The sequence below is a fragment of the Symphodus melops genome (assembly GCF_947650265.1).
Source record: "Symphodus melops genome assembly, chromosome: 11".
Lineage (NCBI taxonomy): Eukaryota > Metazoa > Chordata > Actinopteri > Labriformes > Labridae > Symphodus > Symphodus melops.
Window position 1 is genome coordinate 19,626,803 of NC_136701.1, and position 16,070 is coordinate 19,642,872.

The 16,070-nt window shown below is 39.9% G+C and overlaps 2 protein-coding genes across 3 annotated transcripts; both read right to left on the reverse strand.

Annotated features, from left to right (window-relative positions):
• Positions 1-17: 17 nt before the first annotated feature.
• On the reverse strand, positions 18-3,187 carry LOC306832050 (uncharacterized protein). 2 transcript variants are annotated; one of them, XM_079356441.1, is made up of 6 exons: positions 2,786-3,187; positions 2,504-2,630; positions 2,178-2,340; positions 1,422-1,495; positions 781-1,011; positions 18-647 (listed from the first exon to the last, which is right to left on the reverse strand). In XM_079356441.1, exons 1-6 carry the CDS (start codon positions 2,824-2,826, stop codon positions 603-605), a joined length of 681 nt encoding a protein of 226 aa, XP_079212567.1. In that variant the 5' UTR covers positions 2,827-3,187; the 3' UTR covers positions 18-602. The 2 variants fall into 2 exon arrangements, with proteins under 2 accessions (XP_079212567.1, XP_079212566.1); XM_079356440.1 differs by having other exon boundaries at positions 18-1,011.
• A 6,598-nt stretch (positions 3,188-9,785) lies between these two features.
• On the reverse strand, positions 9,786-15,640 carry LOC306831909 (uncharacterized protein). The gene is made up of 2 exons (XM_079356190.1): positions 15,356-15,640; positions 9,786-13,339 (listed from the first exon to the last, which is right to left on the reverse strand). The coding sequence occupies exon 2, from the start codon at positions 13,308-13,310 to the stop codon at positions 11,310-11,312; it is 2,001 nt and encodes a 666-aa protein (XP_079212316.1). The 5' UTR covers positions 13,311-13,339; positions 15,356-15,640; the 3' UTR covers positions 9,786-11,309.
• Between the last annotated feature and the right edge of the window lie 430 nt (positions 15,641-16,070).

Consider the following 16,070-nt stretch of genomic DNA (forward strand, 5'->3'; position numbering starts at 1 on the left):
ACACATAAAAACAAGTGGTAACATTTTTTTTATTTTATTTTTTATCAAACAACCTTTATTATGAGTTTAAGAGGCGTGATTGATTCTAATGACAAAATGTTCCTCTAACCTCCCCATCAACTGAGATCATGATTTTATTCCTGATGAATTTTTAAACAGTCTATAGTCTTTTTTTTATTTTTATCAATATGCAGATAACTGAGACTGAGAGATGCACATTCACACTAATTTATGTTTATAACTGCAGACATGAGGGAGTCAATTTCAGGATTTTCAAGAAAAAAACAAAAACGGCCAAATCCTGGAGAAAGACATTTGCTTGCATTAATTACAACCTCTCTGAATCTTATTTTATAGGGAACCAAGCATCTATATTTAATTTTAGTGCAAAGAGAAACCTGCAGTCTTAATATATAGAAGAAAAATACATGGTAAAATAAAAAGTCAGTTTTGTAGACATACAGTTTATTTGAATGAACACATTATTAAAGTGTCTTATTGTATCAGAATTACATTAACTCAAACTCAAAAAAGATTAAACATGGCTCGTGAAAACAGAGTTTATTCTTTAAAACACACATGCAACGTTTTTTCTCCATTCGTTATTTATTTGTGTTCCTCAGTCCCTCAAACAGCAGACACTTTGCCTGTACACAGAGAAAGAAAAAAACAGAAAGAGGCTCTTTAGTAAACACATCACTGTGGTTTGTTTATTGGAAACTGTGGGCTTACGTATGTGTCTATTAATGTCTGTGGGTGTTTATAAGCGTCTGTGCCAACCTCATGCCAGCGCAGTGTGTCGGCAGGCAGCCCCAGATGACAGTGTGGGCAGGTGTGTGTCTGATCGGGCATTTCCTGGTTTCTCTGCCCCCAGCACGGCCCCTCGCTGCCCCACAGGGGGCGACACGTGGAGTGGGAGGACCAAGCTACACCAAAGTGAGGTCGAGGGTCTGTTTGGTAGTTTACTTTCTGGCCACTAGAGGGGGGTGTTGACAAAGGATCTGTGTCTTCCTGCAACAAAAACAGGGGAGAGTGGCATTACCTCAAAATACAATCCACCCTTTATTAAAAGTGATTAGCAATTTTTGAACGTAATTCTTTGTCAACAAAGAGCCCATAATCACTTATCTATTAGTGATAATTAAAACCATAAGCCCTTCCCCAAACACCAACTTCACAAACAATGGTAATGCTCAGAATTTCAGCTTTAAGATTCACTTTTTTCATTTAAATTAACAGCTTAATGATTAGCCAAGCCTGGTTTGAATAGTTATTTGAGTTTGTGAATTGACATTAAAAAACAAAGGATTCAAAGAAATTGCTAGATTTAAAATCATTCATTGAGGAAAAAGCTTTGGTGGCAGGAATTAGATGTGAAGTAAATTTAAAGTGAATTTATGTTTGGTCATAAATGTTGAAACCTGTTTTGGAGTGTCAGGATGATGCTCAGAGTCAAGAGATCTCAGGCAATACCAGCAAGGCTCAGACGGTCCATCTGTGAAGACACCAACACTGAAGCATAACAAAAAATTGAGTTTAAACCACTGACTTTATAAAAAGATGGATCAAGCATCTGCACCTCCTGTTGTACAAAAGAAAGCATAAATACCCCCCTAGGGAGCTGACCTTTTGCACAAGTGAGATTTTATAGGGCTAGAAGCTCGCGCCCTTTCCGCAGCTTTGAAGTAGACTCTACATTCAATGCGTTAGTTTTTGTCATGCTTCCTCTCATGGATCCTCCTTCACTTTGTTAATCAGGTGCACAGCACTACAGGAGCTACATTTGTCAACAGAGCGATGTCAGTTGTGGCACTTTTGCCAATGTTATTGCATCAAATGATTTATTAAAACGAAACTTAGAAAAATAAACTTGGACATAAAATTGCAAAAGAACTAACTTTAGAGACATTAACCGTGGTTGAGAAACATTTATTTGACTTGTAGTTTATTTTCTACTTGGACCTATAGCTCTTATGTTAACATGGGGAAGAAGTGTTTTATGACTTGCTACCGGGCAGGAGAGCTTCAAATGTTTTGGTTTCACTTTTGGGGAGCTGTCATGCTGTCCATCTTTTTATACAGTGTATGGTGTAAAAAGAAAATTTAAAAAATCTTAATATGAGCATTTTCTGTTAATATATTAGAAGTGTGTGAGGATGCAGATGTGTGTGACTAACTCTGTGTGTTGGAGGTATGAGGTGACACTGAAGTGGGGGTCAGCTCGTCCTCAGATGGCAGGGGGCACAATGGGAGGCAGTAATTATCATCCTGTGTGTTGGTGTCTGTCTGAGTCTCCTGGGGTAAGATCTCTGCGGCTGTGTTACATTGAACCTCTCCGACCTTTAAAATAAACAAAATACAAATAACAAAATATGTATTAATAATCACTTATTATGCTACTTTTCATTTATTTCACTGTGATGAATGAAGAGCCACATTTGGAATTAGAAATAGTGATATAGTGTGGAAGTTTTCTGTGAAATCTGCCCTGACAGGGTTCTACCTCTCCACAACAGACTCCACTGTCAGCCTTGACATCTTCTTCTTCTGGTTGTTTGAGGTTTTGGGGCTCAGTGCTCTCTTCTCTGCAGATCTGAGTTGTTGTTTCAGCCTGGATAGGAGTCGTCCCACTGAGGTTTGAGAAAGGGAAATAAAAACATGCCCTCCTAACAGCCTGACCACAAGGTTATCAGCCAATCAATCTTCAAAGGATTACACAGACAGCCTCTACTGTTACAAACAAGCACCTGATTAGGCACAAACATTCACACTCTCCTTGCCTTACCTTTGGGTGATCTCTCCTTGTGCCTCCCTCTCTTCCTCCATCCCTGCTCATGTGTCTCCCTCCCAGGGTGCCTGATGTCTTATTTCCTCTCAATTCCACAGTTTCTCTCCCTTTGCCCTGTGTCTGTCCTTTTCCCTCAGTTTCTTTCCTTTCTGCCACACACCTGTACTGTACGTTCTCCTCGATGCTTGCCGCTCCACTGTCTCCCTTCCCTCCCTCTCTTTGTGTGAAACGGAAACTCCAGGCTTTCAATATTTCATGTGTCTAAACAGCTCACAAGCAGGTTGCTGTAAAGAGTAATCAGGTGAGGGCTCTGTGCTGTGGTCAGCTTTGACATAAGAAAGTCTAAGAACGTCACATCTGAATGCAAAATAAGTCCCTTAAAAACTGCTTCAAAAGCCCACAAAGACCTTAATGTTAAAAGCAAATCTTCTATTCTGCACCAAAATAGATGTACACAGCTTGTTGTTGAGGAAGCACATCAACAAAATGGGTTTGTTTTGTAACTTCAATTTTAAATTAGGTAATAAATTATTCTAAGTAATCTGTTATTATCTTTTCCATTATGCACATGAGGCCCTTTTTTTTTTTTTTTTTTTTTTAAAGGACTGCTTTTAAACTGAAACAATTAGTTAATTTAGTCTACTGGCAGAAGATAAGGTCAACCAGGCCAATACATTCTTTGTCATTTTCCCTCTTCAAACTTATAAGCTGAGGTCTCTTTTTCTTGCTGTAATGATAGCTAATAGACATTTTGCCCGTCTTTAATAAGCGATGTCAAGAGAAACAAGCAACAAACAAACTTGGTATTTATTAAATTGTTAAATTGTCACACTTTTAATTGTACTTCTCTACATTTTACAGGATTATAGCCTTTTTTGACCCAATGGCTACCTGTACAAACTACATTTATTAGTCAATAGAAGATTTAACACACTAAACAAAGTATTATCTTTACTGTCAGTATACTGTTTATCACTGTGGATTTTACCAGCTTATCATTTAAAACAACACTTAAAACAAGTTCTTTGTGGTTTTTAAGGTTCAATGTATAATGTTGTAGTCATAATGTTTCTTTTTACTGTTATATTGGTACTATCGCTAAACTTTCAATCGCTAGCTAGTAGCTATGTACTAGCTAAGAGCTCTTGCTAGCTTGTTAGATAGATAGATAGATAGATAGATAGATAGATAGATAGATAGATAGATAGATAATACTTTATTTTTTTAATTAAATAGATAAGTGAATAAATCAACACCTATGTGTCCATATACACAAATATTGTATGTAGTCTACCATATTGTGCAACAGAAGCAAAAGTGAAATGTAATGGACTTTCTCTTCCAGCAGATGGAGGAAGAGTATTTCTTTTTTTAGCTCAAGGTACAAATGGGACCTCATTACTTGTTCAGGGAATATGTGTCTCTCTTTTGTTTGGTTTATTTGTCCTCTTTTAGTTCATCGTGTCTCTCAAAATCCAGAAGCATCTCTCGCATGAACATCTCTCTATTTAGCTCTCCTCTCCTGTTGTGACTTTTCTATTGGCAGAGTTTTCAATCATAAAAACTCCACTGAATCCTATTGGTTATGAAAGGCAGAACACATGAATGAACACCATTTTCCACAATTATCTGCTAAATGATGTGACTTGGGTTTTAATTTCAGGGTCGTTATAGAAAAGCTGTCGGATGCATGTGCGCATGTGTTCTTGTGTCTCTAAATGGTGATCATGCGTTTTGTGTTTTTTCACGTGTTATTTTCAGTCACTCATTGATTTGATTGTCTTTGCGAGGCTTCCTGTAAGTAGGTGACGGCAGGTACAGGAGTAGTTTCAGTGTTTTTCCTGTTTATGTGTGTTTTTTTTTGTTTTTTTTTGTGGGAGGAGGGAGACAGGAACATAAGTGGCGATGACTCACCAGTCTTTTGTGACAGTGGTGCAGAGAGAGTGCTTTTCACCCATATCTCTCCCTCGGGGCTTGCATACAAAACAAGAAACGAAGAACGAGAAGGAATGGAAGATTTGGTGTTCGGGTGCATTAAGGAGGATTGGGGGAATGGATAATAAAAGGTGAAAAAAGAGAAGACTGGAATGAGGCTAGGGAGCAGGATAAAGAAAAGAGAAGAAGAGATCAAAGGAACAAACAAAATGCCAAGGGTTTTAGAGATCATAGACAAAAGATGGGATGTTTTCATGAAAAAGGCTGTTACATCTCTATTGTTCTGAAAGCCGTTCAAAGCATGGCAAATTAGACACATTATGGTAGATATTATATCCAACAATGGTACTTTAGCAGAAAACAAAATAAACAAACATTAGATGGGAAGTGCAAGTGTTGGTTTGTGTATGAAAAGTTGTTTGAGGTCAGGATCAAATGGGACTGATCAAACTTCTGGACTTTTAAAGAAGCTCTTATTGAGATATAGGCAATGTGTAGATAAATGCAGATGAATAACCTTGCATGCTAATACACCACTGATCACTGATGTGCTCAATAGTGTGGATTGAGTAGCATTTTTGTTGTTTTGTGATACCAGCGCTTCCCCTGTATTTTCACCCTACAGGTATCAATGTGCAGTATCTTGCTTTTTTTTTCTAGATTTTTACTCTTCTACAATCACAGCGGCTCTCAAAAGGTCCTACATAGTTGCGTACATTTTCAAACAACAGAAGTTACAAGCTAATAAAGCTCATACATGTACACAAAGGGCTACAGTTCCCGGGTCAGATAAAGCATCATGGCATGCCTTGGTGGTGTTAAACTCTGAATGTAATTGATTCAAAAAACATATGCTGCAGCACAGAAGGGTCAAGTTAGAGGTTAAATACCAATTACCAGCTGTTAAAAAAGGCGTGTGAAAATACATTTTGTATTTTTTGGGGGGAAAAAACAACATGAGATAAACGAGGCCTGTTTCACACATGCACTGGACTACTGAATTTGTTCAGGCTGTATGTGTGATAGCCTTATTTTCACTCTGACTTCATCAAGCATTTCCTGCCAGCCCCCAAGTAAAAACTGCAAGAAGTCAGGATGAGCCAATGTTTGAATGCAGCAGGTTGTATACAGGAAAATTTAACATAGAATTAATCAAAGGCAAAAAAAAACAAGCAGAAATCTTTTGTTAGGAGTTCATGTGTGAAAGACGCAGAGATCCAATCAGGCTAATCATTGACTGCAGGTATGTTTGTCACTGAAACTGTATCCAAAAGAGCTATCACGCTGGTGCACTTGAGTTTTTCTGGGAGAAACAACTGAATTTTTCACTCTGACTTGGGGGGTTGGTTTCATTTATATCCTGCAACCGACGCACATCCACAGACTGTAAATTGTACCACTGCAATCTGCATGCACATCAGGATACGGCCTCTCTAGGCTTTCTCTTCGCCAGTACGTATTGTGAGTGTGTCAAACTACGGGTAGGTAGCATTGATATCAAGGCAAAAATTAGCCAACTTTGTTACTTTTGGCTGCGACGTCCGTGTTGTTCTTTTTACATCATATCTTAAAAGAATATTTAAATACCTTACACAGCCTGCAGATTGTAACGTTGCTTTAATCTTTACATTTTGCATCAGTTTAACCCAAATCCTTCCTCTCGATGTTTTGAGAAACAGACACAAATAGCATCCTGTTCTTTCCACACAGCCCAACACAATGACAAGAATTAGAATAAGAATGGGACTAAGGGAAAAAAATCACACTGGGGCATAAAAATTCAGTTTACTGAAAACAAGATACGGCTTGTTGCCATGCGACCTAGTATGACCCATTTTTGTAACCGCGTTTGTAATTGAGTTTTGGTCCTAATGTATGTGGTGTTCATAATATTGTTTTCTAACAACTAAACCAATACTCTAAATAGACATATTTAGTGTTTAAATTATTATTTTTTTCTTCTGTATAAACTAGTGTCAACTCTATGCTATATATCCACTGATAAATATGCATAATAATTTCTGTTCAGCTAATATCACAGTGACATTTAAAGTTAAAGGTTGAGCCACTGCTGCAGGAAATAATGATCAGTATTTAATCAGATTTATTTGGATCTAATAGCAGCATTAATTCATTATTCACACAACTAACAGCTGACATTTTCCCTTGTGTTTCTGCTTCTGTAAATGCTCAGGCTTCTTGGGGCCATTACTGATAAATTGCAGTCCTGTCAGACTCTTTTGTGCTAGGAGCCGGATGTATACCATTTTTTTTCTTTTTAGCCTGTGAGAATTAGAGCCTTTTGAAAGGTTCAAATTGCATTTTAATTACCAGGCACATACCAGACAAAATATAAATTATTACTTTTAGGACGTAAAGTGATCTAAAGGTTGACATGTAATTATCACATTGTGCTAGAAATGTTCAAGTCTCAATTTTGCAATGAATGTAGGGATGTAAATAGCAGCGTCACAACAAAGCTCTTTTTGTCCACAGCTTTGCAACAAGGTGTGAAAAAAGGAAATTATGAGAGGCTGCTATTCTTAAGGAACATTATGTTTGTATCCTCTGTGTGGAGCTCACGTTTTGTTGGAGTGTTACCTGCAACAAATAGATTCACGCATACAATATATGTTTGTATCACAGAGACTAAACATTGGTGTTATTGTAACACACATAAGCTGTTACTGCAATAAAACAAAGAGGTGGGCCATACATGACACACAAGAACAATAAGAACTGATGTAACTATCAGTTTGGACACTTCTACATTGGAAGTACTTGAGATAAATACAGATAGAAACAGCCAGAGACAAGCAGCAGCCAGCATCCATCCATTCTGTTCAAGCTTATAACAAATAAAACATGTGGCTCCTTTAGCAAAACAAATGCTTTATTCACATCTTCCCCCAGGGTCGACTTCATCCTCAACAAACTTGCACAGAAGTGTGTGTGTTTTTACACACTCAGCATGAACAGATACGGTGCGAGTTTAAAAAAAACTTACTGAAGTGTTGTTTGAATGTTTTTCAATGGGTAAGCTAATTTCACCCTAATTAGCTCATCAACCATCACAACAAACTGTTTTTAAAGTCTCATCACTGATGCTTTAGTCACAACAATAATACGTTAACACTATACCTGCACCCTTTGACCCTCCTATATTAGTAATTAACACAAAACACCTTTTTCTTTTTTAAATCAGCCTGCATGTTATTATCTCCATGAAAGTGTTGTAAGGCTGTAGGAATCACAAGGTCAAAGAGCAGCCGAACATTCGAGTTCATTCTTCATTTTATTGAACATTTTGTCTCCATACTGGCTAAATGTATTTAGATGTGTCTTCAGTTGATTTAGTCTAAACCTTTTTTAACTTAAAGCACTTGTTATAAAAAAAAAATGTTTACTGGAAAAACTACAGTTCATTGAATGGCATCTTCAGAGTGTGACAACAAATGGAAAAAAAACGTACACAGCAATTTTCACGCCACCCCGAGGAAGCGATTAAAAGGGATACTAACTTCAAAAGCTCCAAACGCATGAATCTGGTGTGAATCAGTCTCTTCAGGATGTGATTCACAGTAACAGCGGCATACCATTTTATCGTGTAAATGTTGATGTTGACTTATAGGCAACACTGACCTGTTAGGCGAGTGAGCAAGTCTCGTTGTTAAACTACTGTAAAGTTATATTTAGTTTACACTAACCTTACGAAATGTAATCAACTTTGAATCTTGCTAGCGAGCTTGCTTGCTCTCTGCTGATCAGCAGCACTCTGTGAGCTTATAACGAACCTCCTGTTGCGCAGTATAATGGCCTGTTGTCTTTACTGGTAGTGAAGTGTTCTTAGTACATTATGGGATGTTAATGGACATTTTTATCATATTTGTCGTACTCTGTGACACCAGTGGGGAATTGAATAAAAAAATGTAAATTACATACTACAAGCTACTTGGTAGGACAATGACCTTCAAGCTGTCCATTATCAGGAGTACTGTATATAAACGACCTGAAAGAACCTGTCCAACATGCTGGCCTCCACTTCATTCATAAATTCCTAGTAATGGAAACCTCTTGGGGCTTTATCCCTTTGCCCTTTTCCTACTAAAAATACCAAAACCCCTGAGCGTAGCATAACTGTGTGCATGTAAATGAATAGACTCATTCTTCCATTTAGTGATTAATATTCAGGTAGGATATCTACAGAAGGTACAAGCAGTAATTAAAAGCTGAATTCATAGCATGGTGTCCAAGCATCATAGTACAAGCCAAGATAAAGCCATGAAAGGTAGCGTTCCAATCAACTGAGAGAGCTGGCAAGATAACACGTGATTAGAGCATATTGACAGCCTGGTAATCACTGTTGCTGTTTGTACCCCTGACAGCAGACATAAGCTTTGTTTTGATGCCAAACCAACGACGTCCGGAGGCACTTCAAGGAATTATAGCAGGAGGGCATCTTGCCCATGTGAAGCAAGAGTGAGGAGGAGGTGTGGAAACAAGATATGGCAAAACCTATCAACCGAACACCTTTCCACCGGCTGATTGGCTGGCTCAAGGCAGAAGCGAACATGACTCAATCTTTATCTCGAATGCCAGCAGCTAAATTACTATACAGCTCAAAGAGAGTGTGCATTAGCGTGCGTGTGTGTGTCTATGTGTGTGTGTGTGTGTGTGAGAGTGTGTGGTCCTGCGCAGAAAGTGTACAGATGGATGACTCATCCAGCAATCATGTGACTCATCAATCACTGCAGTTACAATTTCCCTCCTTTCTTCTGAATTTTTCTGTTCTCTGGCAATTACTCTTTCTATCACTCCCATTTTTGCTCTTTTTCTCTTCATCATTTTGATTGTCTGCAGAGATGATACACTTTTCCTTTATTTTTTTATTTTTTTTATCCCTGTATTAATGTAACTGACGTAAGTTTTGCTGTCTTTTAGCTTCATTAGATTGTCCTGTTTTGTGTATTACTCAGGTACTCAATAATCAGGTGTTCCTCTTCTATTTTCTGCGTTTCAAGTACAACATTGCACTCGCCAAAAAGCCATTAAAAAACTGAACTTTAATAAAATAATTGCTTTTATTTTTTATCATATAGCAAAACTAGTAATCATCATGCTGTTATTTACACATTGCACGGGCATATTTATTTCACACTGTACATGTTACAATGCTAAAGGTGACATCAACAACAACACTCTCCTTTTACAAGACAGATGGCTTCACTGCGGACACAGTGGCCCTCTTCCTTTGAGATTTATTTTTTTTATGTTCACAGTTTATTCAGAGAAAACAACCATCTTGAATTCCCCATACTGTTTTATTTTTTCTCTTTTTTTGTTCTTTTTTTTTGTTCTTTTTTTAAGATGCAAGTAGAAAGACGTGCATTTAACGGTTTAAGCACAATCCCTGACTCTCCGGCCTGATACTTTTCAATGAATTTTCTTCTGATAATGAACAAAATGTTTGTAGCCTCTTGTTGGAAATCTGTTCGAAAAAGGCTGCGGAATAAATGAGTGTAATTTCAAGTATTTTCTTTTGCAAAGAAAGTAAAGATATAGAGATATGATCAGTGGCACAAAATGATTACAAAAGAAAAGAAAAAAATGTGAGTGAAGATGAAAATTAGACAATGAGAAAAGACTCCTACAAGGTCGAGGAGTTCTGTTTCTTGATGGTTGTGGTGACTCTGCCATTGTTGAAACAATATTTTCTGAATCCCAGAATGATTAAAAACCCTTCGTCCACCAGGTTGGAAGTGTTTAGTGTTAAGTTTGTGCTTTTGGAGTCCACAGGGTTTCTACAATGGGACCTGTCGTGATGATAATAATATGCAATATGATGTTTCCTTTATAGAACCAAGGTGCTTGTAAGGCAAAAGTCGAAATCTTGTAATTGAAATGTGTGCATTTGGCACCTTTGCAAGTTGCATCTGTTTATAATGTATCCAATCCAGGAAAAGAAGGCAACACACATCGTAAACAACAAAAATATACTGTTAACATTTGATACCTTCTCTCATATTTGTGCTGCTAAGAAATCACGGACCTACTGTAGTTTTGCATTATGTCACACAGAATAAAAAAAAACAAAAGATAAAAAGTGATGTTGTAAACATGGTTCTCTTGCAATGGACACATCTGCTTGAGAATGTGACAATAATGTGAGTGTGTATAGGTGTGTGGATGTATGTGGGTGTTTTTGTGTGCGTGTGTGTGTGTGTGTGTGTGTATGTGTCCTCTAGAAAACTCTGAAAAATGCATCAGAGATTAACCTGAATGGAGGCAGACATACACCATGGTATGTTCTGTTTTTAAAATGTAAACTGAGCAGAGCAAGAGGCTGAACATGGTTACAGGGAGCTTAGACTGGGCACCTTCAACCCCTCCCTGATAGAGGAAATCAATAAAAAAAAAATACAGTGATTTAAAACAATAGAAATCTCACTTGACTTCTTGACCCTTAAATTTCCATCAGGCTCCAAACACAGTTCTTTTTTTTCACCTTCATATTAGCTGTTCTCCAAATACCATACATTTATCCCACCCCATTAGTCCCTCAGATCTGACAAATGTCCAAAAAGTCTCAATACATTCGGCGTTTCATGTAGATCCTCTCAATAAAGTTTTCCAGTTCCTCCTCACTGTCTAGCTGTGGCACCAGCCCGTCTTCTTCATAGTCTTCTCCTGGTGTCGCTTGTGGATAGTAGTAAGGGGGTCGCCTGCCTCTCCTGGGTGGGGTTATTGGTTTGGGCGGAGGTAGGGGTTGGTAGGTCCGTGGGTGAGGAAGGATATAGTTAGAGATATAAGGTGTGAGAGGCAAGCGTGGCGGTGGCTGCTGTCTCCAGCCCTGACCGCGGTTCTTACCCCTGCCCCTGTGCCTGCGCCTTGGGGGCTGGAGGTCAAGTTCCTGGGGGCCGAACGGCTGGTCTCTGGAAGGGGAGTTTTTGCCATTATATTGAGGTTTGGGATATGGGAAATAAACAGGATAGTATGCTCGATATGGCTTCTGGTAGTATGGATAGGAGGGGAAAGCTAAAAACTGTTTCTGGGGTTTGTACCAGTAGTCAAGCTGCTTCTGAGGCTTGTACCAATAGTCCTGCTTGTAAGACTTGACTTTGTCCTTGTGCCATTTCTTGTTGGATTTGTTGTACCTGTAAGGGGCTTTTTTGGGGTTTTTTGAGGCTGTGTAGTGGTAAAGAGGAGGCGCAGCCAAAGGAGGAGGTATCAGAGGCCTGAAACGCGGAGCCACGGGGTTGCTGTTGATCGGCTGCTGTTGCAACTCTTTCCTTTTCTTCTTCTTTTCCTCCACATCACTGATAATCTCAATCACATCGTCAGCAGGCAGGTGGAGCTTGCTGCTGATCTCGATCAGCCGGTCGATCATTTGCTGGTCCATGTCGTCATCGTCTTGGCTGACCTCCTCTGAGCGCTTGTCCTCGGCTGTGTTGCCAGCAGCACCCATGCTGCTTTTCTGCCGCGGCTTCATATAGGAGGACTGCTGCTTCCTCCCCATGTACTGCAACAACATGTCAGAGGCAATGTCCGCCAGCCTCTGCTCCTCCTCTCTGGCTCTTTCTGCCTCCTCCTGCTGCCGGAGCACCTCCTGTTTTTCTGCACGCGCCCTTGCCTCCTCTTCCATGTGGGAGAGGCTTTCCTCTTCTTCCTCCACCTCTTCCTCAAGCTCCTCTCCTTCATCCTCGAAGTCGTCCATGAAGTTCCCCCCCTTGACGGGTCTGTTGCTCGCCTGGTTGTCCTGCCAGTGCAGCTTCTTCCCGGCTCGTGCCAACTGAGTGTTGTAAGCCTTGTAGCCCTTCAGTGGAGGCAGGATCTCATTGTCTTGGAGACCCAAGTCAATGTTCTGGAAGTAGCCTCTGATTTTTCGCTGCAGAGCAAGATCATCTCCCTGGGAGATGGAACTTGACCTGGCTTTGTTCAAAAAACTCTCTAAATCATTTCCCTCCTCCTGCCCCTCATCTTTCTCTTCATCCTCACTTGCATTATCAGATCCTACTTCCTCCACGGACCACCTTTGATCCTCCTCTGACCTTGAGTTCTTATCCTCCTCATCCCAGTCGTCACCCTGAGCAGCTGTCAGATGGCCTACAATTAGCTGTTCAATAGCCTTATCTGCCACTCGCCCCACCCTCTTCTCCTCCTCCCCCCTCTCTCCCTCTGTCTCCCCTATTCTCCTTATCTCAGCACCCTCTGAGTCTTGATCGGGGAGCAGGTCCTGACTCTGATCCCCTCCCCAGTCTCTGATTTCACCCTCTCCCGTGTGGTCCAAGGCCTCCAAAAGAACAGCAAGCACCTGCACAGGGTCGCTCACTCTCTCCGACTGGTTGTCTTGACCCGGGCCCCGGTCTACTGACGTGTTGTTGTCGGGACTGAGGAGACTCTGAGATGGGTGCAAGAGGAAGGGGGTGAGGTCGTCCTCTTTAAGGTCTGTCTGGGTGCGCCCCTCCACCCCTCCCTCCCCTCCCTCAACCCACACAGGGGCGGTGCCAGCCAGCTGCAGAGTGACAGTGAGCAGGGCCAATAGGATAAGGTGGGCTGTGGAAGGGACGTGATGACAGGTCATGACCATGCAGAACCGGCAGGAGGGAGGTTAAGCACCTGAGTTAAAAAAAGGAGGCAGCAGGGAGGAGAGGGACAAAAAGACACATAAGAAATGATTACACATGTCATTGGATACAGTTTTTTTTCCTCTTAAATCATAACTAAACCAAAGTCAATGGCAATATCTGAACCTCTGGATTATTTGAATAACAGTCAGCTACAGTATATCATGATAAGGCCTCTATATATTAATATATAAAATAATGCTGAATTTAACGTTAACAAATCACTTCACAAGCATGCAAGAAATTACGAAAAAAATCCTCCATAATAATTATGAGAACATGTTTCCATCGTGAGGTCCCCATACAAATGTACTTTAGGCTGTGCGCAGTTTTCAATTGAATAAACGATGAGAACAAAGGCAATCAGACGCAGTTTAACAAGCCACGGACAGGGCAACAGGGAAAGTTGCATTCCTTTCTTCGCATTTCTGGCGTTTGAAATATATTTTCTGAATATTTCTAATGATCAATCATATCTGGTTCAGAATATTCCCCTTTAGAGTCTTTCTCCCCATTTTTCAGGAAACCCTAAAACAAAGTGAGAAGGGATCTGACCGTATAAACCAGTCGTGATTCTTGAGGTTATTTAAATGGACGTGCAATCATTTGCATAAAGAAATTGCGCTTTGGAGCTCAACAAAAGCCATCTTTTGGCTGTAGTCGCGAGTCTGCTCAGTCATTATCTTCCCACTGCACAATACATAATTGAACGCTTTGTCTAATCTATACGTTGAGCCGATAAAACTAGTACAGCAAATAAATACGCGTAAAAGAATTACACGTCTTGTCCGAATTTTTTAGGTATAAAAAGATCTTACCTATTCCTCAAAGCCAACCCAACCAGAACGCAAGCGCTTGTCATATTTTGCGCAAAACGATTATTTCTAAAAAAAAAATAAAAATAAAAAAAAGAAGGTACAAATTGATCAGAGGTCTCTCTCTGTACAAGCTGTGATTTTGGCATGTCATGCGTCAATGCGATGAGCGCAGGATACTGATACAAAGGCGGCACGCGCGGGGAAGTCATGCGTAAGACTGGTGGCCACGGATGAGTTATTTAACCCTACGGTCCCTGAGTGGTCCATCCAAATTGTAAATGAGCTGGGTGTTATATTTAAGGGATAAAGCCAGAAGGGATAAAGGAACAGGAGGAGTGCAGCCAGTGGATGAATACGCGATTTTATCCCTGTGAGATGTTCCCTCTCGTGACAGCGGCGGAATGCAGGCAAGCTCAAATTTGGGCAGCAGAGCTTAGTGTGCGGCACTTTTTTATTTTATTATTTCCATTTTCATTGGCACAGCAATGAGGGAAAACGAAAAAATAATTCATTGAGTAAGGATACCGGCCTAATGGATTTTGTTTTATTTAATTAGAATTAAATAATTGAAACTGACTGGTCTCATCAGTGCTGTGGCTTTAAAACAAAAAAAAATGCACACGAATTTTGTTACATTGGCGTTTGAGAAATTTCAACTGAATTTTCAGCAACTGGCGCAGAAATATTCGTGAGTCATAATTGTTCTGGCATTGTAATGACAATTTTTCTCCTTTAAATAGATGTAAAATAACAAATTCCGTATTTGTGCTAAAAAACGATTATTATTATTGATATAATCACAATCACAAATCACAAATAAAAAAAAACGTGGTTTGTTACAACATTTAATTATCTCTCAATTTGGGCTATTTCAGCAGCCTAAAAGTTTTTCGGCTCTAGTTAAGAAAACATTACGTTTAAAGCTGAAGTTACACATTTTATTTGATTTCACTTTAAGTCGTGCATTACTTTTCAAATATCAACAGTCTCCGAGTGAACAGAGAAATTCATCTGACAGATTTGATTTGGTAACAAATTCCTCTACTCTCAACATGCCTTAAAATAAGAAACACTCATTTTACAAAAAAATAATATTCCTAATCTAAAAGTAATAAAGTCAATCTGGAATTCAATCTGTCTTTATCTGATTATGATTTGTAGAGATTAAAATTAGATTCCGTTCCACTTACCTGGAGTCCCACAGGGGGGCGGGGAAGTGATGAAACTCTGGACGCGGGTAAAGCCAAGATTATTTCATGAATGTTGGATCACCTGAGAGAATTTCAGTTTCCCCCTGTCTCTCTCTCTCTTTCCCTCTGTGTCTCTCTTCAGCCTGTGACCAACATGGAGAAAGACAAACACACTGACGGCTCTCTTTATTTAGTTGCCTTGCGTGATTGTATGGCAGCAGCACTGGTGCTAATGTACAATTGAGTGAATGTTTTCAGCCCCACGGTCAGCGCAACTTTATTGTATATACCCTCACTGAACCACGTGACCCTCTCCCCCCGCCTCCCCCAGCTGCAGGCAGTGCTGACGTCACTTCCATTGATAAGAATGTTGGTGTGGAGATGGCACTGTGAGTCTAGGCTGGCCCCAGCTGATGAATGAACGGAAATGGCATGAATGAAATAGTACTTTTCCTCAATGAAAGGAGAAAATTGTAGAGATAGCGCTGCTACACAGCCATTTTTCCTGCTTGTACATTAAAGGTTAGCGTGTTGCTTGTTGCTTCCTTCCTTTGCTCGGGTTTGTGTCAGATTAAGGGGGGGGGAAAGAATAGAGTGACCACATTCAAAGTCTATCAATTAGGGTTATTAAGTGACTCTCTGTACAGAATCAATGAGTTGCATTTTGCAGACTCTGACGTGCTCTCCAGAGGCCGGTTTTCTCCTGCTGCCTCCT